The 22,641-nt window shown below is 43.1% G+C and overlaps 1 protein-coding gene and 1 pseudogene across 1 annotated transcript; one reads left to right on the top strand and one right to left on the bottom strand.

Annotated features, from left to right (window-relative positions):
• Positions 1-562: 562 nt before the first annotated feature.
• Positions 563-18,292, bottom strand: ZSCAN26 (zinc finger and SCAN domain containing 26). The gene is made up of 4 exons (XM_047796853.1): positions 18,213-18,292; positions 11,956-12,436; positions 11,527-11,644; positions 563-2,138 (listed from the first exon to the last, which is right to left on the bottom strand). The coding sequence occupies exons 2-4, from the start codon at positions 12,373-12,375 to the stop codon at positions 1,237-1,239; spliced, it is 1,440 nt and encodes a 479-aa protein (XP_047652809.1). The 5' UTR covers positions 12,376-12,436; positions 18,213-18,292; the 3' UTR covers positions 563-1,236.
• Positions 6,946-7,865, top strand: LOC125136191 (L-serine dehydratase/L-threonine deaminase-like; annotated as a pseudogene).
• Positions 18,293-22,641: the final 4,349 nt, after the last annotated feature.

Here is a 22,641-nt window from a genome sequence, read left to right as displayed (position 1 = left end):
TTTTCCAGACAGCAGTATCCCAAGCAACTACCACCAACCAGCAAGTGATGTTTACTAACCTGCAAGTGGTGTTAACCAATCACCCCAGTGATGTATTCAGAAGTGGACTCCCCAAAGCTTAATATTCTTCATTACCATTAACATTTTGGCATTCACAATGTGAAGATCATGACCTCCTCCAAGCTGACTTTATTATTTGACTTCCAAAATTCCAAAACAAGGAATATTTTAAAATTACACCCATCGGAGTTCCCGTCGTGGCGCAGTGGTTAACGAATCCGACTAGGAACCATGAGGTTGCGGGTTCAGTCCCTGCCCTTGCTCAGTGGGTTAACGATCCGGCGTTGCCGTGAGCTGTGGTGTAGATTGCAGACATGGCTCGGATCCTGCGTTGCTGTGGCTCTGGCGTAGGCCGGCAGCTACAGCTCCGATTAGACCCCTAGCCTGGGAACCTCCATATGCCGCAGGAACGGCCCAAGAAATAGCAAAAAAATAAAAATAAAAATAAATTTAAAAAAATAAAATAAAATTACACCATCAGTATTAAAGGAAAAAAGTCCAATTTCTTCCCCCAACCATTTATTGAATAGAGTCTATGCGGCAACCACTATACTGACACTGGAGTTATCAAGTAAGATAGTTGCTACTTAGATTAATTCAGCCCAGTTCATTTAAACGACTTATGAGATCTCTTCCATAGTCTAAATGAAACTGTAATTTCTAACTTGAATCAGTGAGGTATTATGGCAGAGATGGGGCTGGGAAACAGTAAAATTAGATGATCTTTGCTTTCCAAAACGCTTCTGCTGACTGGGGGTTGGGGGTGAGAAGGGTAGTAAAGCCAGTGGGGTAAATGTTCACATTGACCTGCACTTTAAGATCCCTCTGAGTGTGAGACATTTCCAAAGCTCATTGCTTTTATCGTACAGGAGTCTGCTGCCGTACTTCATGAGGCTCTCTACTACCTGGAGATATACAAATATGCATTTACCACATTAAAGGCTCTGAGAAGTCCTGCGGTAAGAACTCTTGTTTACCTTTGATCCCACACCACCCAGGGTCAAATTATTGTGGTCCAAAGCTGACTACAAGGAAAACAAAGGAGAAAGAGTAGAGGCAGATAGCCTCCAACTTGGCCCCAAAAAGTTCTCTGCTAGAGTTAGCTAGAGTGACCTTTCCTAAAGTGTTGCTTGCTTACTAATGCACTGTCTCTGACAGTCCACAGAAGACACTGCATCAGGCCAGTTTATCTCTGTGGTGATACCTCTGATGTTGAAAAAGACCAGACCTCTGCCTGAACGCTTCTCCACATTCCTTACATCCATAGGGTTTTTCCTCATTGTGGATTCTCACGTGCTGAGCGAGGTGCGAGTTTAGTCGGAAGGCTTTCTGGCATATAGTACACTTGAAAGGTTTTTCTCCAGTGTGAATCCTGTGGTGTCGAATAAGGTCTGAGGTCAAACTGAAGGCTTTCCCACACTCATTACACTGATGGCCTTTGGAGTGGCTGTGGATTCTCTGATGGTGGGTGAGAAGAAGGGCCTGACTAAAGGTTTTCCCACACTCCTTACACTCACAGGGCTCCTCCTGACTGTGAATTCTCTGGTGTCGATTAAGGTGAGAGCTGCGCCGAAAATTCTTTCCACAATGGATACATAGATAAGGTTTCTCTCCAGTATGGATTCTGAGATGTTCCAGAAGGCCAGCATTCTGACTAAAGACCTTTCCACACTCTTTGCACTGATAAGGCTTCTCGCCAAGATGAATTTTTTGATGTCTGACAAGGTGTGAACTTCTCTGAAAAGCTTTCCCACACTCATCACATTGATGACCTTTCTCTCTAGAGTGGATTTTCTGAAGTCCAGTAAGATTAGAACTCTGAGATGCTTCAGATTCACAGAGCTTTTCTCCCTTGTGCAAACCTTCATGCTTAGTCAGTTCTGAGTGGTGGATAAACCCCTCCCCACATTCTGAGCATTTATAGTCAATCTTCTCCTTGGGCTTGATCTGCTGCCTATCCAAGTCAGAGTCCTTGTAATGAGTCTCTTTGGGTTCAGATATTTTCCCAGATGATTCTACTCCTCCACAGGAGCCTTTCTCTACAACCAGCTTCCCATTCTCAATCTTGGTGTCCTTACCTAAAACATATATACCACCGATTAGCAATTTTTTGGTGCTCAGGGAAAGGAATCTGTAATTAGAAGGAAAAAAATTTGAATCAAGCCATGTGTGCAAAATGGAAATGTTGCTGCTGCTTTTGCTTGCATAGAACAAAGAACAATATATAAAAAACTGTTTAATAGGGGCTGCCTTTTGAGGACTGTGGTGGGAGGTGACTGATTTTAAATGGCTTGAAGTTGAAGTTATCATGGGATACACACATAAGTTAGCAAGCAAGAAAACTGTTGTAAAGGGCATGGTTGTAGGTTTTTTTTTTTTTTTTTGGTCTTTTTGTCTCTTCTAGGGCCACACCCAAGGCATACAGAGGTTCCCAGGCTAGGGGTCTAATCTATTGTGTGCAAAAAGGAGACCACACCAAAATCCATACAGAATGAAAAGGCAGAGAATTATGACTCAGATAAAGGAGCAAGGAAAAAAAAAACATAACGGAAAAACAGCTATCTGGAGATTACCGACCTCCATGAAAAAGACTTTAGACTGATGACAGTAGAGATGATTCAAGATCTTAGAAATAAACTGGAGAGAAAGATTGATAAATTACAAGAAACACTGAGCAAAGGATTAAGGATTTAAGGATTAAGCAAGCAGAAATGCAGAAGACAATAACTGAAATAGAAAAATTCACCAGAAGCAACCAACAGCAAGATACAGGAGGCAGAAGGAGTCAGTGAGGTGGAGGACACTGATGCCAAACAGAAAAGAAAAAAGACTGAAATGAATGCAGTCTAAGAGAATATTGGGACAACATTAAATGTGCCAACATCTGTATTATAGGGGTGCCAGAAGGAGAAGAGAGAGAGATAGGGCCAGAGAAAATATTTACAGCTGAAAACTTCCCTAACATGGGAAAGGCATCACTCACTCACATCCAGGAAGCACGAGTACCATGTAAAATAAACCCAAAGAGGAACACTCCAAGACACATATTAATCAATCTGACCAAAATTAAAGACAAAGAGAAAATATTGAAAGCAGCTAGGGAAAAGAAACAAATAACAGACAAGGGAACCCCGATAAGGCTGTTGGCAGATTTTTCAGCAGAAACTTGGCAGGCCAGAAGGGAGTGGCACAATACACTTAAAAGTGATGAAAGGAAAAAACCTCCAACCAAGATTACTCTACCCAGCAAAGCTCTCATTCAGATTTGAAGGGGGGGAGTTCCTGTCGTGGCTCAGTGGTTAACGAATCCAACTAGGAACCATGAGGTTGCAGGTTCGATCCCTGGCCTTGCTCAGTGGGTTGAGGATCCAGTGTTGCCGTGAGCTGTGGTGTAGGTTGCAGATGTGGCTCAGATCCTGTGTTGCTGTGGCTCTGGTGTAGGCCAGTGGCTACAGCTCCAATTAGACCCCTAGCCTGGGAACCTCCACATGCCGTAGATGCAGCCCTAGAAAAGGCAAAAAAAAAAAATATATATATATATATATATATTTGAAGGGGAAATCAAAAGCTTTATAGACAAGTCATAGCTAATAGAAGTCAGCACCACTGAATTCACCAGCTTTATGATAAATACTAAAGGAACTTCTCTACTAGAAACAAACACATTACAAATGACATTCACCAGTAAAGGCATACCTATAGTAAAGGTGGGAAATCATCCACAAACAAATATGCTACCAAAACCAGAAATTGTGAGGAGAGAGAGTACAAATGCAGGATACTGGAGATGCAATTAAGGAATCAACAACTTAAAATAATCATGTATATATATTTTGTTGGTCTTTAAGTGTAACACCCCATTTATAGCAATGGACAGATCATCAACAAGGAAAACACAGGCTTAAATGATGCATTAGACCAGATGAACTTAATAGATGTTTATAGAATATTCCATCCCAAAACACCAGAAAAAACATTCTTCTCAAGTGCACATGGAACATTCTCTAGGATAATCACATTCTGGGCCACAAATCAAGCCTTGGTAAATTTAAGAAAACTGAAATCACATCAAGCATTTTTTCCAACCACCACTCTATAAGACTAGAAATCAACCACAAATAAAAAACTGCAAAAAACACATGGAAACTAAACAACATGCTACTAAACAACCAATGGGTCACTGAAGAAATCAAAGAGGAAATTAAAAATACCTGGAAGCAGAGTTCCCTTCGTGACTCAGTCGTTAGCAAACCCGACTAGGATCCATGCAGATGCAGGTCGATCCCTGGCCCTACTCAGTGGGTTAAGGATCCAGTGTTGCCATGAGCTGTGGTGTACGTCACAGACATGGCTCAGATCCCACGTTACTGTGGCTGTGGTCTAGGCTGGCAGCTACAGCTCCGATTCGACCTCTAGCCTAGGAATTTCCATATGCCACAGGTGCGGTCCTAAAAAGCAAAAAAAAAAATTATATATATACACACACACACACACACCTAGAAGCAAATGACAACAAAGACACAACAATCCAAAGCCTACGGGATGAGGCAAAAGCAGTTCTAAGAGGGAAGTTTATAGCAATACAAGCCTACCTCAGGAAACAAGAAAAAGCTCAAATAAACAACCCAACTTTATACTTAAAAGCAACTAGAGAGAGAAGAACAGAAAAAACCCAAAGTTAGCAGAAGAAAAGGAATCACAAAGATCAGATCAGAAATAAATGAAACAGAAACAAAGAAAACCATGGAAAACCACAGAAAAGAACAATGAAACTAAAAGCTGGTTCTTTGAAAAGATCAACAAAATTGATAAACCCTTAGCCAGAAATGAAAAAGGAGGAGTTCCCGTCGTGGCGCAGTGGTTAACGAATCCGACTAGGAACCATGAGGTTGCGGGTTCGGTCCCTGCCCTTGCTCAGTGGGTTAACGATCCGGCGTTGCCGTGAGCTGTGGTGTAGGTTGCAGACGCGGCTCGGATCCCGAGTTGCTGTGGCTCTGGCGTAGGCCGGTGGCTACAGCTCCGATTCAACCCCTAGCCTGGGAATCTCCATATGCCGCGGGAGCGGCCCAAGAAATAGCAACAACAACAACAACAACAAAGACAAAGACAAAAAGAGAGAAAAAAAAAAAGAGAAATGAAAAAGAAGTTACAACAGACATTACAAAAATACAGAAATACAAAGAAACTACTACAAGCAACTAGATGCCAATAAGATGGACAACCTAGAAGAAATGGATAAATTCTTAGAAAAGTACAATCTTCCAAGACTAAATCAAGATGAAAAAGAAAAGATGAACAGACCATGAAAAGACCAATCACAAGTCCTAAACTGCAACTGTGATTTAAAAAAACTCCCAACAAAAAGTCCAGGACCAGAAGGCTTTGAAGGCAAATTCCTTTTTTTTTTTTTTTTGGTCTTTTTGCCTTTTCTAGGACCATTTCTGCGGCATGTGGAGGTTCCCAGGCTAGGAGTCCAATTGGAGCTGTTGCTGCCGGGCTACACCAGAGTCACAGCAACGCGGGATCCGAGCCGCGTCTGCAACCTACACCACAGCTCACTGCAATGCCGGATCCTTAACCCACTGAGCAAGGTGGGGGATCGAACCACAACCTCATGGTTCCTAATCGGATTCGCTAACCACTGAGCCACGACGGGAACTCCTCAGAGGTGAATTCTATCAAACAGTTAGAGAAGAGCTAACACCTATTCTTCTCAAACTATTCCAAAAAATTGCAGAGGGTACTTCCCGTCGTGGCGCAGTGGTTAACGAATCCAACTAGGAACCATGAGGTTGCGGGTTTGATCCCTGGCCTTGCTCAGTGGGTTAATGATCTGGTGTTGCTGTGAGCTGTGGTGTAGGTTGCAGACGCGGCTCGGATCCCACACTGCTGTGGCTCTGGTGTAGGCCGGTGGCTACAGCTCCGATTCGACCCCTAGCCTGGGAACCTCCATATGCCGCAGGAAGTGGCCCTAGAAAAGGCAAAAAGACCAAAAAAAAAAAAAAAAAAACCCAAAAAATTGCAGAGGAAGGAACACTCCCAAACTCATTCTGTGAGACCACCATCACCCTGACACAAAAACCAGACAAAGATACCACAGAGAAAGAAAATTACAGGCTGATATCACCGATGAACATAGATGCAAAAATTCTCTACAAAATACCAGCAAACTGAATTTATCAATACATTAAAAGGATGGTACACCATGACCAACTGGGATTTATCCCAGGGATGCAAGGATTTTTCAATATCCACAAATCAATCAGTGTGATCTATACCACATTAACTCAATGAAGAATAAAAACCAGGATGATCCTCTCAATAGATGCCAAAAAAGCTTTTGACAAAATCCAACACCAATTTCTGATAAAAACCTTCCGGAAAGTGGTTCCAAGAGGGAAGCTACCTCAACATAATAAAGGCTATATATGACAAACCCACAGCTAACATCATTCTCAATGGTGAAAAGCTGAAAGAATTCCTGCTAAGATCAGGGACAAGATAACGATGTCCTCTCTTGCCACTATTATTCAACATGGTTTTGGAAGCCCTAGCCATGGAAATCAGAGCAGAAAAATAAAAGGAATCCAAATTGGAAAGCAAGAAGTAAAACTATATGTTTTACTAACTGTTTGCAGATGCCATGATAACTATACCTAGAAAATCCTACAGATGCTACCAGAAAACTCCCAGAGCTCATCGATGAACTGGGTAAAGTTTCAGGATGCAAAATTAATACTCAGAAATATTTCACATTCCAATCAAGACACTCTACCTGCCCCCCCCCTGTTCATCTCTCCATGGATCATCTACCCAGTCTAACTCTCCCCTGCTCACAGGCTCTGTCCAGCCACCCAGCTCACCGCCTTGGTGCCTGTGCCAGCAATGGCGTCAGGAAAACCCCTGCACATTAAGATCCCTATTCGTGACAGTATGACCTTGTCCAAAGTGGCTGGCACCACCTATGCAAGATGTGGTCTGAGCGAGGCTGTGAACATTTCATCTGCTCCTCTGCAGGCAAAGCAGGCATGGCAGCCGCCTGTGCAGCCAGGAAGCTGGGCATCCCTGCCTTGATTGTTGTGCCAGCACCACACCTGCCCTCACCATCCAGTGGTCCAAGAATAAGGGTGCCATGGTCAAAGTGGGGGGTGAGACCTTGGACGAGGCCATCAAGCTGGCCAAGGACCTGGTGAAAACAACCCAGGCTGGGTCTACATCCCTCCCTCTGATGACCCCCTTATCTGAGAAGGCCACATGTCCATCATGAAAGAGCTGAAGGAGATGATGAGTGCAAAGCCGGGGGCCATCGTACTGGCAGTGGGGGGTGGAGGCCTGTTGTATGGAGTGGCTCAGGGGCTGCTGGAAGTGGGCTGGGGCGATGTTTCCATCATCGCCATGGAGACCACTGGAGCCAACAGCTTCAATGCTTCCACCAAGGCCAGCAAACTGGTCACCCTGCCCCGGATTACCAGTGTTACCAGAGCCCTGGGTGTGACCACCGTGACGGCTCAAGCCATGGAAGTGTTTCAGGAAAAGCCTGTTCTCTCTTAAGTTACCTCGGACCAGGAGGCTGTGGCCTCTCTTGAGAAATTTGTGGATGATGATATGATCCTGGTAGAGCTTGCCTGTGGGGCAGCCCTGGCCACCAACTATGGCAAGGTGGTTCAGAAGTTGCAGGGAGAGGGCAAACTCTGCACCCAGCTGTCCTCCCTCGTGGTCATCGTCTGTGGGAGCAGCAACATCAGCCTGCCCAGCTGCTGGCCCTCAAGGAACAGCTGGGCATGAAGAACAGGCCTCCCCAGTGAGGACCCCTCCCCTCCTCCGTAAGGGCTGGAGTTTTATCCAGTGCCTGACCATAAATACTGTTCTTGTGTCCAGTGGGAGCCTTTTGGCCCAGGCCAGCCAGTAACCTTCCTGTTTTCATGATGAGTCAGTTATACAGGTGCCAGAAGGTCAGCAGCCAGCGAGGCTGTGAACAGCACTCTGGTATCCATGTGACAACTCTGTGGCCACCCTTATCCACCTCAGATAGAGTGACAGCCTCCCACGTGGAAAACACCACATCCCCAGGGCTGGTAGGTAGGAGGGACAGCAGTGGGTATCCCCTTTTCTAATGTGTAAATGTTTTCATTTAAGAAAAACATGTATTGAAAAAAAAATATCTCGCATTCCTATACCCTGAAAGGTCAATAAGAAAAATTAAGTAAAATAATCCCATCTATCATCACATCAAAAAAAGTAAAACACTTGGGAATAAACCTACCTAAAGAGACAAAAGTCCTGTATTCTGAAAACTATAAGACGCTAATGAAAGAAATCAAAGATGCCACAACACATGGAAAGATACCATGTGCTTGGACTGGAAGAATCAACATTGTCAAAATGACTATACTACCTAAACCAATCTACAGATTAGTGCAACCCCTATCAAATTACCAAGGACATTTTTCACAGAACTAGAACAAAATATTTTCAAGTTTGTTTGGAAGCACAAAAGATCCACCACAGCCGAAGCCATCCTGGGAAAGAAAAATGAAGCTGGAGGAATGAGGCTCCCTGACTTCAGAGTATACAATAAACATACAATCAGCAAATCAGTATGGTACTGGCACAAAAACAGAAATATAGATCAGTGGAACAGGATAGAAAGCCCAGAATTAAACCCACACACAACTATGGTCAACCAATCTATGACAAATGAAGCAAGAAAATACAGTGGAGAAAAGACAGTCCCTTCAATAAATGGTGCTGGGAATCTGGAGAGCTAGATGTAAAAGAATGAAATTAGAACACTCCCTAACACCATACACAAAAATAAACTCAAAATGGATTAAAAACCTAAATGTAAGACTGAATACTATAAAATTCTTAGAGGAAAACATGGGCTGAACACTGTCTGACATAAACCACAGCAGTATCTTCTCAGATCTACCTCCTAGAGTAATGACAATAAAAGCAAAAATAAACAAATGAGACCTAATTAAATTTAAAAGTTTCTGCACAGCAAAGGAATAAATATTTTTATTTAAACAAAATAAAAAGACAACTCATTGAATGGGAGAAAATATTTACAAAGGAATCAACTGACAAGGGATTAATCTCCAAAATATATAACACGTGCTGCAGCTCAATACAAAACAAAATCCAACCCCATCAAAAAATGGGCAGAAGATCTAAACAATTGTCAAAAAAGACATATAGATGGCCAAAAAACACATGAAAAGATGTTCAACATCACTAATTATTAAAGAAATGCAAATCAAAACTACTATGAGGTACTACCTTACATCAGCCAGAATGGTCATCATCAAAAAATCTACAAATAATAAATGCTGCAGAGGGGGTGGGGAATACACTGTTGGTGGGAAGGTAAATTGGTGCAACCACTATGGAAAACAGTAGGGAGATTCCTCAAAAAACTAATAATGGAATTACCATATGATACAGTAATCCCACTCCTGGGCATCTATCCAGTGAAAACCATGACTGGAAAAGATACATGTACCCCAGTGTTCATTGTAGCACTTTGTAGCACTTTATACAATAGCCAAGACATGGAAGCAGCTTAAATGTCCATCAGCAGAAGAGAGGATAAATAAGATGTGGTACATATACACAGTAGAATATTACTCGACCATAAAAGTGAATGAAATAATGGCATTTGCAGCAACATGGATAGACCTAGAAATGATGCTAAGTGAAGTTCAGACAATGAGACACAAACATCATATGCTATCACTTATATGTGCAATCTAAAAAAAGAACACGGAGTTCCCGTCGTGGTGCAGTGGTTAACGAATCCGACTAGGAACCATGAGGTTGCGGGTTCGGTCCCTGCCCTTGCTCAGTGGGTTAACGATCCAGCGTTGCCGTGAGCTGTGGTGTAGGTTGCAGACGCGGCTCGGATCCCGAGTTGCTGTGGCTCTGGCGTAGGCTGGTGGCTACAGCTCCGATTCGACCCCTAGCCTGGGAACCTCCATACGCCGTGGGAGTGGCCCAAGAAATAGCTAAAAAGACCAAAAAAAATTTAAAAATAAAAAATAAATAAAAAAAGAACACAATGAACTTACATGCACAATAGAAACTGACTCTCAGACTTTAAAAATTTTGGAATTCCCTTGTGGTTCGGCAGGTTAAGAATCTGACTAATATCCATGAGGATGCGGGTTTGATACCCAGCCTTACTCAGTAGGTTAAGGATCTGGCATTTCCACAAGCATAGGTCCCGGATGTGGCTCAAATCTGGCACTGATGTGGCTGTGGCATAGGCTGGCAGCTGCATCTCTGATTCTACCCCTAGCCCAGGAACTTCCATGTGCTATAGGTGCAGCCCTAAAAAGAAAAAAAAAGAAAAAAGAAAAACTTATGGTTACCAAAGGAGACAGGTTGAGAAGCAGGGGAGGGATGGGATGGGGATCTGGGATGGAAATGTTCTATTTATTTATTTGTCTTTTTGCCTTTTCTAGGGCCACTCCTGCGGCACATGGAGGTTCTCAGGCTAGGGGTCCAATCAGAGCTGTAGCCACTGGCCTACGCCAGAGCCATAGCAACGTGGGATTCAAGCCGCATCTTTGATCTACCCCACGGCTGGATCCCCAACCCACTGAGCAAGGCCAGGGATCGAACCCGCAACCTCATGGTTCCTAGTTGGATTCATTAACCACTGAGCCATGACGGGAACTCAAAGGCTCTACAACTACAAATATTATACAAATCCACTGAATTAAAAAACAGAAATAAGGAGTTCCTGTTGTGGCTCAGCAGTAATGAACCTATCCATGAGGATGAGTATCTATCCATGAGGATGAGGGTTTAATCCCTGGTCTCGCTCATAAGGATCTGGATTGCCATGAGCTGTGGTATAGGTCGCAGATGTGGCTCTGATCCTGTGGTGCTGTGGCTGTGGTGTAGGCCGGCAGCTGTAGCTCCAATTGGACCCCCAGCCTGGGAACTTCTGTATGCTGAGGGTACAGCCCTAAAAAGACAAAGAAAGAAAGAAAAGACTGCGGTCATTTACAATAATTTGAAGGTGGTAAGAAAAAATGAGTGATGAATCATGTGGCTGGAATTCTTTGCCTTGGAGAAAAACTTTTTAAATTCACCCCAAAAGTAACAGGGGGAAGAGGAAGGTGAAGGTCCACACAGGAGAAGGATTCAGTTTTAAATGAGGGAAAAATCCCCAAAACAAACATAAAAAAAGGATTAGGGTCCAAGGGAAGGGTACGGAATGAAGGAAATTTTATACCTTGACTGTGGTAATGATTAGACCCCGTAATTATTTCACGTTTGTGAAAACGCAACAGCCTACATACACTTACAAAGAGAGAATTTTATTGCACGTAAATTATACCTCGACAAACCTGACTCAGAGCAAAAAGCAAAATGCCAAGGGTGCTGAGCAAGGCCTCAGCGGGGGACTACAAAGCCCACTGCATCTCACACAAAGAAGATGCAGTCTTTTCTTACCCTTCTCTCTTTCAGGCTTTGGAACATCACACTCAGGTTGGACCTGCTGCTCCGGCACTGCTTTCAGAGGGGCTGTCTCCTCCACAGGCATTTTCTGTTTCTTTGCCTGGTATGGGTCCTAGGGGTGATTATGTACACGTGAGTTTAGGAGGAAACTGCTGCTCAAAATAACACTACAATGTTAGAAAAAAGAGAGAACGAAGAGAAACCACAGAAGGGCAAAGAAAAGAGGCTGGAGAATCTGGAGCACATTCTGTTTCCTCCCAGCAAAGACAGGCAAGGCTGAGGTAAGACCTTCAGCAGTGAACAGCCAGAATGAAAAGAACTGAACCAAACCTTAGCAATTCTCCACTGCTGAGCTCATGGCCACTTCTCTGGCCAGAGGTCTCAATTCCTACTTTCCTACACAAGAGCACAGCTGATCCTTACCACCTGCTGTCCTGCTCCACCCAGCTCTGGCTGCAAATCCTCCAGTACGACCACCACGTCCTCCCCGCTCTCTGGGTGATGCTCCCGCACCCGGGCCTGGAGCTCCTCAGGCAGGATGGTCAGGAACTGCTCCAGCACCAGTAGCTCCAGGATCTGCTCCTTGCTGTGGGTCTCAGGCTGCAGCCACTGTCGGCACAGTTCCCGGAGCCGGCTCAGTGCCTCTCGAGGTCCTGCAGTCTCTTCATACCGCAACTGCCTGAACTGTTTGCATAATGGCTCCTGTCCGAGGCCTGTGCTCTTTCCCTGCAGCTTGACTCCCTGTTCGTGAGCAGAGCAGTGATTCTCCTCCACTACTCGAAGCCCCCTCTTCTTCAGATTCAGAGGAGCCGGGGAATAAGCAGTCACCAATGTTGTCGCCATTCCCAGCTCAGACTGCTCTGTTTTGGAGAACCTTCTTATGACTGCCTCCTCAGTGATATTCCTGAAAAAGTAGTAACAAGAATCACAGAGGAAGTTCCCACTGTGGCTCATTGGTAACGAATCTGACTAGTATTCATGAGGACGTGGGTTCGATCCTGGCCTTGCTCATTGGGTTAGGGATTGGGCATTGCTGTAGGTCGCAAATGCGGCTCTGATCCCACGTGGCTGTGGCGTAGGCCGGCAGATGTAGCTCAGATATGACCCCTAGCCTGGGAACTTTCACGTGCCACAGGTGTAGCCCTAAAAAGAAAAACAAATCACAGAAACATTAATAGTATTAGTAACCATAATAATATCAATACCCTTTAGTTGGGTTTATACATTTCCAACAATTACTATCCTTTTTTTTCTCTGTGAAACAACCACACAAAATGAGAAGACTGTTTTACAGAAGGCTGCCAGCTCACATAGCAGGAAGAATGGATTTGAAAAACCACCATTGTGGGAGTTCCTGTTGTGGCTCAGTGGGTTAAGAACCCAACTCGTATCCATGAGGATGCAGGTTCACTTCAGTGGGACAAAGGATCCAGCATTGCCATGAACTGTTGGTACAGGTCACAAACAGGGCTCAGATCCCATTGCTGTGGTGCAGGCTGGCAGCTGGCATTCCAATTCGACCCCTAGCCTGGGAACTTCCATATGCCACAGGAGCAGCCCTGAAAAAAAAGCAAAAAAGAAAACAATTACCATTTTGTAACCCTTGATGAAATAACTGATTTAATCAAGGACGACAAATGGGGGAACCATTAGGTGAAAGGACAATCTCGGAGTTCCCATCGTGGCACAGTGGTTAACGAAATCTAAGAACCATAAGGTTGCAGGTTTGATTCCTGGCCTTGCTCAGTAGGTTAAGGATCTGGCGTTGCCGTGAGCTGTGGTGTAGGTCGGAGACGCAGCTTGGATCCTGGGTTGCTGTGGCTCTGGCGTAGGCTGAAGGCTGCAGGTCCGATTCAACCCCTTGCCTGGGAACCTCCATATGCCACGGGAACAGCTCAAGAAAAGGTAAAAAGACACACCAAAAAAAAAAAAATCGTGAAAACAAAAAGAGGACATGGGAAAGGTATTTTTCTAGATTAAAGAGACACAGCAACAATGTGTGAAATTTGGTCGAGTTTAAAAAAAAGATACAAATATGTTTTAAAGAATTCAGAAATCTGAATATGAATGCTATATAGGCAAACTCTGGCCCAGGAGACCAAACAGGGCCCAAAGCCTGTTTTTATACATAATGCTTTACTGAAATATAGCCATACCCATTTGTGTGGATACTGTTTACATCTGCTTTCACAATACACTAGCAAGACCGAGTTCAGCTGACTCTTGAACTATAGGACAATGACCCCTGCATAGCCAAAAATCTGGGTACTACTATCTCTGCCTCAAAAACAAAAGAACTCTAGTTCCCCTGTGGCTCAGCAGGTTAAGGACCTGGCATTGTTTCGGCTGCGCTTGGGTCAATCTCTAGCCTGGAGTCTTCCACACGCCGTGGGCGCAGCCAAAAAGAAAACAAAAAACAAAGGAACTGATGAATGATTAAGGGTAGGAAGCTGAAATAGCTTGGACAGGATCAGGACTCAAACTCTAGCTCCTCTGATTCCACAATACTGTGATGTCTAATCAAACACAAACTTTTCCCCATACTTCATTTAAAGATCTGTAGGAGTTCCTGTTGTGGCTCAGTAGGTTAAGAACCCAACTAGTATCCATGAGGATGTGGGTTCTATCCCTGGCCTCACTCAGTGGGCTAAGGACCCAGTATTGTGTGAGCTGTGGTGTAGGTTGCAGATGAGGCTCAGATCTGGTGTTGCTGTGGCTGTGCTACAGGTCGGCAGCTGCAGCTCCAATTCAACCTCTAGCCTGGGAACTTCCATATGGTGTGGCTGTAAAAATAAAATAAAAAAATAAAGATCTGTAAAATGAAAATAGTTACTATATTTATTGAAAAAATCCACATACAATTGAATGAATGTAATTCAAAGCTTTCTGTTCAATCAACTGTAGTTGCCAAGAATCATGTCACCCACAAAGCTGAAAACATTCGCTACCTGGCCCTTTACAGACAAAGTGTATAGGTTCTCAGAGTTTTCTCTTGAGGGATATGTTTCGTGGTCATGTAAGCGAATATTCCCAGGAGATGGTAATAAATTTATTGTGTATGTTTTGGGGAGGGGGAACTGTGCGTGTGGGTATTTGAAGAGAAAAAGAACACAATGTACCAGGAAGTTCACAACTGATGCTCTATGAGTGGTACATAGCATAAATTTTACTATTCTTTCAACTTTTCTATAGATCTGAAAATTCCCAAAATGCTGAGAGGGAAAAAAAGACACAAAGTGAGCAAAACTGTTTGTATGTTAACTAAAGCCAATGTCAGAATTAGCTAAAAGAATGTAAGGATATTCATAACTCATTTCATTTATTGTCTATTATGTGCCAGACTCTCATAGCTGCTGGAGATATACAGAGATAAAAGAGCTCCCTGGCCTCTATAGCTCTCTGTTCCTCAAGAAATCTCAAATGAATAAGCAATAGTAGTTCAGTGTATTAAGCCCCATGATGAAGGTAAGTGTAGGATCCTAGCAGAGCACAAGTGGAAAGAGAGTTAATTTCATTAGCAGGTCAGAAAGGGCTTCTGGAGGTGAATCCTTCTGACTCTTAAAAGACAAGTGAAAGTTAGGCAGGAAAACAGGGATGTGGCTTTTCAGACAGAGAAATGTCTGACCCATCAAGCTACTGGAAAGCCTAGCATGTTCAGGGGAGTAGTTAATTGTGGCTGAAAAAAAGCTAAGTGGGGCTGGAACCCTGGGAAACACCTCCATGTAAGGTGTAAGAAGGAACGACTACAGAGGTAGGAAGACAGTATCCAGAAGGCCAAGGAGATCTGTTTCTGTAAGTGTGGAGTGGTGGAAAGAGCCTGGGCTCCAATCTGGCCCTGTCACATATACTCTGACCAGGGAAAAGGTCCTTATCCTCTTGGAGCATTAGTTTACTAATTTGTAAAATGAAGATAATACCCAATTCAGAGAGGTCTTTTTTGGTGGCGGTGGGTGGGGGGTGGGGGGGGTGGGGGGTGTTAGGGCCACACTTGTGGCATTCCTAGACCAGGAATCTATTGTAGCTACAGCTGCCGGCCACAGCCACAGCAACGCAGGATCCAAGCTGCATCTGTGACCTACACCACAGCTCACGACAATGCCAGGGATCAAACTCTCCTCCTCATGGATACTAGTTGGATTCGTTTCAGTTACACCACAACGGGAACTCCCATAGAGATGTTTTGAGGTAAATGAGAAAATAACTGTAGGCGTTCCCGTTGTGGCTCAGTGGTTAATGAATCCAACTAGGAACCCTGAGGTTGCAGATTTGATCCCTGGCCTTGCTCAGTGGGTTAAGGATCTGGCGTTGCCGTGAGCTGTGGTGTAGGTCGAAGATGCGGCTCAGATCTCGACTTGCTGTGGCTTTGGCGTAGGCTGGAAGCTACAGCTCTGATTGGATCCCTAGCCTGGAACCCTCCATATGCCATGGGAGCGGCCCTAGAAAAGGCAAAAAGACAAAAACAAAACAAAACAACTGATTTATAATTATTGGAACTAATTGATTTGGAATTGGAATTATAAAGAGGCAGTGTTCAAGAGTGTGAAATGTTACAGCAAAGGGGGTTAACCTACAACCTGATACATACACTTAGTTAAAAAACGCAGAGGTCATTGCACTGCTGCGAAGGCAATTCTGGTCAAGGGATAGGGAAAACAGTCACCTTGACACAGGAAAATGAGAAAACGCCAAAAGTAGGCAAAAATTTAATCTTTTAAAAGATAGGACGTTGAAAGGAAGGAGAGGCATAGGACATAAGCTGGAGGGGGGTAATGTAGAGGACAGGTATGTTTACGCGGATGTCCTCCTTATTTTTCAGCCCAGATTATCTCAATACTGCCAGAATGTATTTCCTTTTGGCTATATGGTACCTAGATACCCTAAAAAAGCCTCTCAAACCAAACCTGTCAAAAATGAACTCAGAATTATACCATCCTTTGAAATAGGTTCTCGGTATACGTGGACTTAGATTCTTGATTTTGACTACTCTTGAGTGACCCTAAAGATCAGTGAAATTGCGTCTGCTGACTATTGATGCTGACTATTGATACACACTTCTGAACCAATATCCATGAGGCTCACTCAATTAGTGGCTCTGCCCAGTTAAGCTCCAAATACAACTTGCTGTTATATATTCCCGGATGTGTATACAGTATCACCGATATTTATTTTTCTTTGTAAAAAATGGACCTAAGGAGTTCCCAATGTGGCAAAGTGGGTTAGGAATCTGATTGAAGTAGCTCAGGTCACTGCCGAGGGGCAGCAATCCCCTGGCCCAGCACAGTGGGTTAAAGTATTCGGCATTGCCAGAGCTGTGGTATAGGTCGCAGCTGTACCCCAGATTCAATCTCTGACCCAGGAATTTCCATATGCTGCAGGTGCGGCCGTTAAAAAAAAAGAAAAAAAGACTTAAAATTCAAAAAGCCAACCCTGCCGCAGTTGACCTTTGAACAACACCAGTTGAAATGTGCAGGTCCATGTGGATTTTTTTTTTTCCAATAACTATGTAGTACAGTACTACACAAACTGATGATGGATGAATCTGCAAATTTGCCCCCAGAATAGAGAGTCTCCAATGTAATTTTCGAATGCCCTGGGATAGGAGTCCTAATTCCCGTGTTGTTCAAGGGTCAACTGTATTCTTAATGGAAGTGTGTTAAAAAAAGAAAGAAAGAAAGAAAGAAAGTCCACGAAAGTAATGACTTTGCCAGAAAATTAACATTTGGTATTATGGTGGTTAATTTTATGTGAAACTTGACTGGGCCACTGGGTACCGAGATATCTGGCCAAACATTACTCTGGGTGTTTCTGGAAGGGTGTTTTTGGATAAGATTAACATTTACATTAGTTGACTGGGTAAAGCAGATCAGTCTCTCTGAAATGAGTGGGCTTCATCCAACCAGTTGAAGGCCAGAATAGAACAAAAAGGCTAACTATTCCCTAAGTAAGAAAGAATTCTCCTTGCTTGAAAGCCTTCAAACTGGGACATGAGCTTTTTTTCTGCCTGGGAATCACCTGATTCCATTCTTGTCTGCCCCCCGCTACAGTTTTATAGCATGATGAGTTCCCAGCTGTAGATGCTTTAAAACAGGTCAGATGTTCCTCCTCTGCTCAAAAGCTTCCGAAAACTCTTCGCAGCAAGAAATGACCAAATTTTTCACACAACAAAATACGTACTTTTTCTACACGCTTCCTGCCACCCCACTCCCCCAGTCTCTGATATCATCCTCTACACACTTCCCCCTTATTCAGTGCTCCAACCACTCCGGTCTCCGTGCTATCCCTCGAACATGTTAAGCAAGTTCCTGCTTTAGGGCCTTTGCACTTGCTGCTCCCCCTGCCTAGAAAGTTCGTGCCCCCAAAGGCTACATAGGTCTTGTAGCCTCCCTCAGGTTTCTGTTCAAATGCTACCATCTAAGACTTATCTTAATACGTATTTAAAATTGAGCTCAATGGATGAAAAACATTTAGCAGTAGGTTGTGCCCTGAAAACTACATCCACAGCTTCACCCCTTTCCTAGGCCCCAGGATTGACACCCCCGCCCGCCCCCACACACGCCCCCAGTCCACACAACCCTTCCTCCGGGTAATGCTTCTCTGGACCCCCAACCTCAGTCAAATCAGATGTTCCCCAGCCCACTGGCCGCCGTTCCTCCCTAACCTAGGGCACAGTCACCACTCACCTCTCCAAGGACCCGCGGGAACAGCCACACGCGCTAAAGAACCACGGTCTTATCTCTTTGCTGAGCGGCGCACCTTAGCTCCGCCCTCGCACCACGGCGCACCTGAGCGTCCGCTCTAGGAATTCCGGAGGACCGCGACTCGGTGGTCCTCCTGCTCTCGCCTCGCTTAAGGAGGCCAGGCTCCCCGCGTTGGTTGGATGTTCTCCCAGCCTTGAGGCTGGAAGGGGAGTGCCGGCGAGAACTTAGATTTGTTTTGTTTTGTTTTTTTTAAACCGAAATGTATTTTATTCGTGTAAAAACAGGCCAGGTCACTTTAGTATTATTACAAACAGCCAGCATTCCACTTTTCCCACCCACATATTTAAAACATAGGCACATATTTTTATCATTTCTCCCCAATATAGAAAGTCATCAAATACAGTGGCAAAAATAAATGCTTAAGTATTTTGAAGATTCAATTGAACAATGAACATCTATTTGGATTGAAATGTTTAAAGTAATAAAAAAATTAAGAATTGTTACCAAACGCAAGTTCGTGTGCCAGACACACAACCAAAGCATCACAGTTTGGAGCAGGAAAATGCTTATTGCAGGGAGAGGCTTGTGCTCAAAACACCCGGATCTCCCCAAAGGGTTTCAGCAAAGCATTTTTAAAAGCCAGGTAAGGAAAGTGGGCTCTTTTGTACGTGATCAGCTGGAGCACAATTCTCTGACCGGTTGATGTTGAGGTAACAGGGCATCAACAGTTATTAGTCCTTAGGAACCTGTAGGTCTGGGAGCTCATGACCATCAAGTAGTTAATTTCTCCCATTTGGTGGTAATTTTAGCACCTGTAAAACAACTTAGAGTTCATCAGAGACTATTATCTAGGTACTTCAGAGAGAAGTTACAGCAGAGGACACCGGGGCAGGTGTATGTTCCAGGAAGGCCCCATAGGGTCCTCCTTTGTTACAGTCTATTACTATGGGAGAGAATAATCAGATTAGTCTCTGCTGTATAAGTGGGCTGGGGGTGGGGTGTGCTGGACATCAGATATCACTACCAAAATAAAATCTGTAGAAAAAAACAGAAATACTCCATTTTGCCCACCTCATCACAAACTGTATTTTTATAGTTTCTGAACAAAATTAACCCTTTTAAAAATCTGAAAAACTTTGGTTTAATCAGCTGATGATTTTGAAACAATACTATACTAACCATTGTTTTATGACAAGGTTTATAGTGTGTTCAAGACCGAAAATATCATAGGAAAAAAAAAATTCCATTATCAGAAGGGGGGTTATTCTTGAGTGTCAGAAGTTTGAAAATACCATTTAAAAGTTAAAGTAATATATATTTACTTAAAAAATTTTCCCTAGGCTAACAAATCCAGTCAATACAAATATTTTACTAATGAGAAATTAAATACTGTCCTGAAAGGGAAACACATATTTGATTTTTATATGAAAAATCCGTTTTCTATAAAAAGCAGCTTTCCCCCCAATTTATACAACGGATAAACATAAAATTTAATTTTAAAAGGAAGTAAATATATCCTAATTCATTTACTCCCATTTACAAACTCCCTACCATGGCTGGCTTCTTAAATGTCATTCATCAAGACTGAGATTATTCGCATTGCATTGGATACCCCATGAAAATCAAAACACTTAATGTAGTTTAATAAAGAAGGGTTTTTAAAAAAAAAAAAAAACTCAAAGCGTGCATTTTTTTAATTTATTTTTTTTGTCTTTTGTTGTTGTTGGTATTTCTTGGGCCGCTCCCTCAGCATATGGAGGTTCCCAGGCTAGGGGTCTAATCGGAGCTGTAGCCACCGGCCTACGCCAGAGCCACAGCAACGCGGGATCCGAGCCGCATCTGCAACCTACACCACAGCTCACGGCAACGCCGGATCGTTAATCCACTGAGCGAGGGCAGGGACCGAACCCACAACCTCATGGTTCCTAGTCGGATTCGTTAACCACTGCACCACGACAGGAACTCCAAAGAGTGCATTTTTAATTTGAATAGTCTGTATCTTTTGGAAGGGGTAGAGGTAGATAAGGTGAAAAATCAAAATACCATTTTTGCCAGGACAGAGCTACATATCACTAATAATACAAATAATTTTTCAAACCTGAAATTTTCATTTTCCAGGATTATCTTCAGTTCTGTAAACAAAATAGTGATCTATATGTTTCCATAAAGTCCATCCATAAGATATTTAAAATAAAAGCTGCTTCTTATCTATGATCAGTAGAGGCACTCTTGCATTACAGCCATGAGTTATAATTACACTTTTGTAATAACGGCTTTTCACTTTCCTCTCTGCTTCCACTCATACAGCAATATCTCATTCATTACTCTGAATTTTGACATGGAAAATTATGTAGCCAGTGATTGTTCTAAACAACCAAGAACTTACAGATGACTCTAATAAACTTAACCCATAATTTAGTACTAGGAAATTTGTAACTTTAAAATCAGTATATTAATAGGCTAATAAAGAAAAATCGTATAATCTCTGCGAATGCTAAAAAGTCATTTAATAAAATTCAATGTGAATTCATGGTTAAAAGGGGAAAGTCCTGGAACTCCCATCGTGGCGAAGTGGTTGCTGCAGAAGTGCTGGTTTCATTCCTGGCTTGGCCTCTGCAGTGAGTTAAGGATCCAGCATTGCAGCAGCACAGGTCACATCTGTGGCTCTGATTCAATCCCTGGCCTGGGAACTCCCATATGCCACAGGTGCAGCCATTTAAAAAAATGGGGGGATCCTAATAGAACAGGAATATATGGATAGTTCCTTTATACGGTTTGGAAAACAAAGGCAAAACTCAGATTAAAATCTCCCTCATGCTTGATGGTGAAACTTTACAAGTACCCTCATAAAAATCCAGCTGAATTTGTTAAGAATAAAAAGATAGTTGAAGTTTCTGTTGTGGCACAGTAGTAACAAACCCAATGAGTATCCATGAGGATCGAGGTTCGATCCCTGTCCTTGCTCAGTGGGTTAAGGATCCAGTGTTGCCATAAGCTGTGGTGAAGGCCAGCAGCTACAACTTCAATTCGACACCTAACCTGGGAACTTCCATATGCCTCAGGTGTGGCCCTAAAAAAAAAAAAAAAAAGGAAAAAAAGGAGAAAAAGTTGTTATAACTTCTTTTATTTGTTCTCCTGAGAACAAAGTGATCCACAAATTCCAACTCTCAAAATCTCTTTTAAGGTAGGTTTATTGGCCAGGTTCCTCTCTAACAGCAACATTAAAAAGCAAGGTTAAGCGTAAGAACAGCACAAAACACCATCACCAGTGTTTGCATTGTGTGTATTTTGTCTTTTTAAAAAAGCCCACCAATCTTACCTTGGCCTACTTAAGAGCCATGGTTTCTCAGCTGCATCTTTTTCTCTAGTGAGAAAGACAAATATATTTAACTGTATGGCTAGTATTAGGGAACTCTTTTTAGTACATAAAGGGCAATAAAATGTTTCCCAGAAAAGCAATTTGAAATTCAAATAAGGGGAAAACATCTTCAAGATCTGTAATAAAGAATTTATTTATTTATTTATTTAGCTAGCTTCTTAGGGCCACACTTGTGGCATATGGAGGTTCCAAGGCTTGGGATCGAATCAGAGCTACACCTGCTGGCCTACACCATAGCCACTGCCAATGCCAGACCTGAGATGTGTCTGCGACCTACACCACAGCTCACGGCAACGCCAGATCCTTAACCCACTGAGCAAGGCCAGGGATCGAACCCGAAACCTCATGGTTCCTAGTCGGATTCGTTTCCGATGTGCCACGACGGGAACTCCAAGAATTAATTTATTTATTTAAAGAGTTCTTATAATCGGTAAGAAAAAGACCAACAACCTGGTAGGAAAATGGACGAAGGTTATTATGTGAGTGGCTCACATACACACACATACACATACACAAGAGTACAAAAGACCCACATATCAGAGTTCCCATTGTGGCTCAGTGGTTAATGATTAATTAATCAATGATTAATGATTAAAAATAATGATTTATAGGCACTGATATAAAACATCTCCAAGATATATAGGTCATTAAAAAAAGCAAGGTATAGATCCATTTGTATAGTGTAGTATGGTTTGTTTCTAAAAATGGAAATACACATATGTAACAAGGTGGCTTTTACCCAACTCTTTGGGAATATCTCAAGCTAGTGTGGTTCAGGTCAACCAATTCACATACTAGGTAAAAGTGCCCTTCTACATCACTCTGCCTCACTGTCTCTCGTCATAGGGCAGAACTCAGAAGCTTTGGCAGCCTTTTTGCTATTTAATGGAAACCAGCCTGAAGAGAAAAACCAGCCAATAAATTCCTAATTTTTTTTGGCCACACCCTTGGCATGTGGAAGTTCCCAGGCCAGGGACTGAACTCGCACCACAGCAGGGACACAGGCTGCTGCAGTGACAACACTGGACCCGC

The sequence above is a fragment of the Phacochoerus africanus genome, chromosome 9 (assembly GCF_016906955.1).
Source record: "Phacochoerus africanus isolate WHEZ1 chromosome 9, ROS_Pafr_v1, whole genome shotgun sequence".
Lineage (NCBI taxonomy): Eukaryota > Metazoa > Chordata > Mammalia > Artiodactyla > Suidae > Phacochoerus > Phacochoerus africanus.
The sequence above is the reverse complement of the archived record's forward strand: the minus strand, read 5'-3'. Positions and strand labels throughout refer to the sequence as shown.

Excerpts from the sequence above, each read along its gene's own strand:
- ZSCAN26 (XM_047796853.1), bottom strand. The coding sequence starts at position 12,375 with ATGGCGACAACATTGGTGACTGCTTATTCCCCGGCTCCTCTGAATCTG. Across the intron at positions 11,645-11,955 it reads GTGGAGCAGGACAGCAGGTG|GACCCATACCAGGCAAAGAA; the intron begins GTAAGGATCAGC and ends AATCACCCCTAG. Across the intron at positions 2,139-11,526 it reads AAAGCCTGAAAGAGAGAAGG|GTAAGGACACCAAGATTGAG; the intron begins GTAAGAAAAGAC and ends TATATGTTTTAG.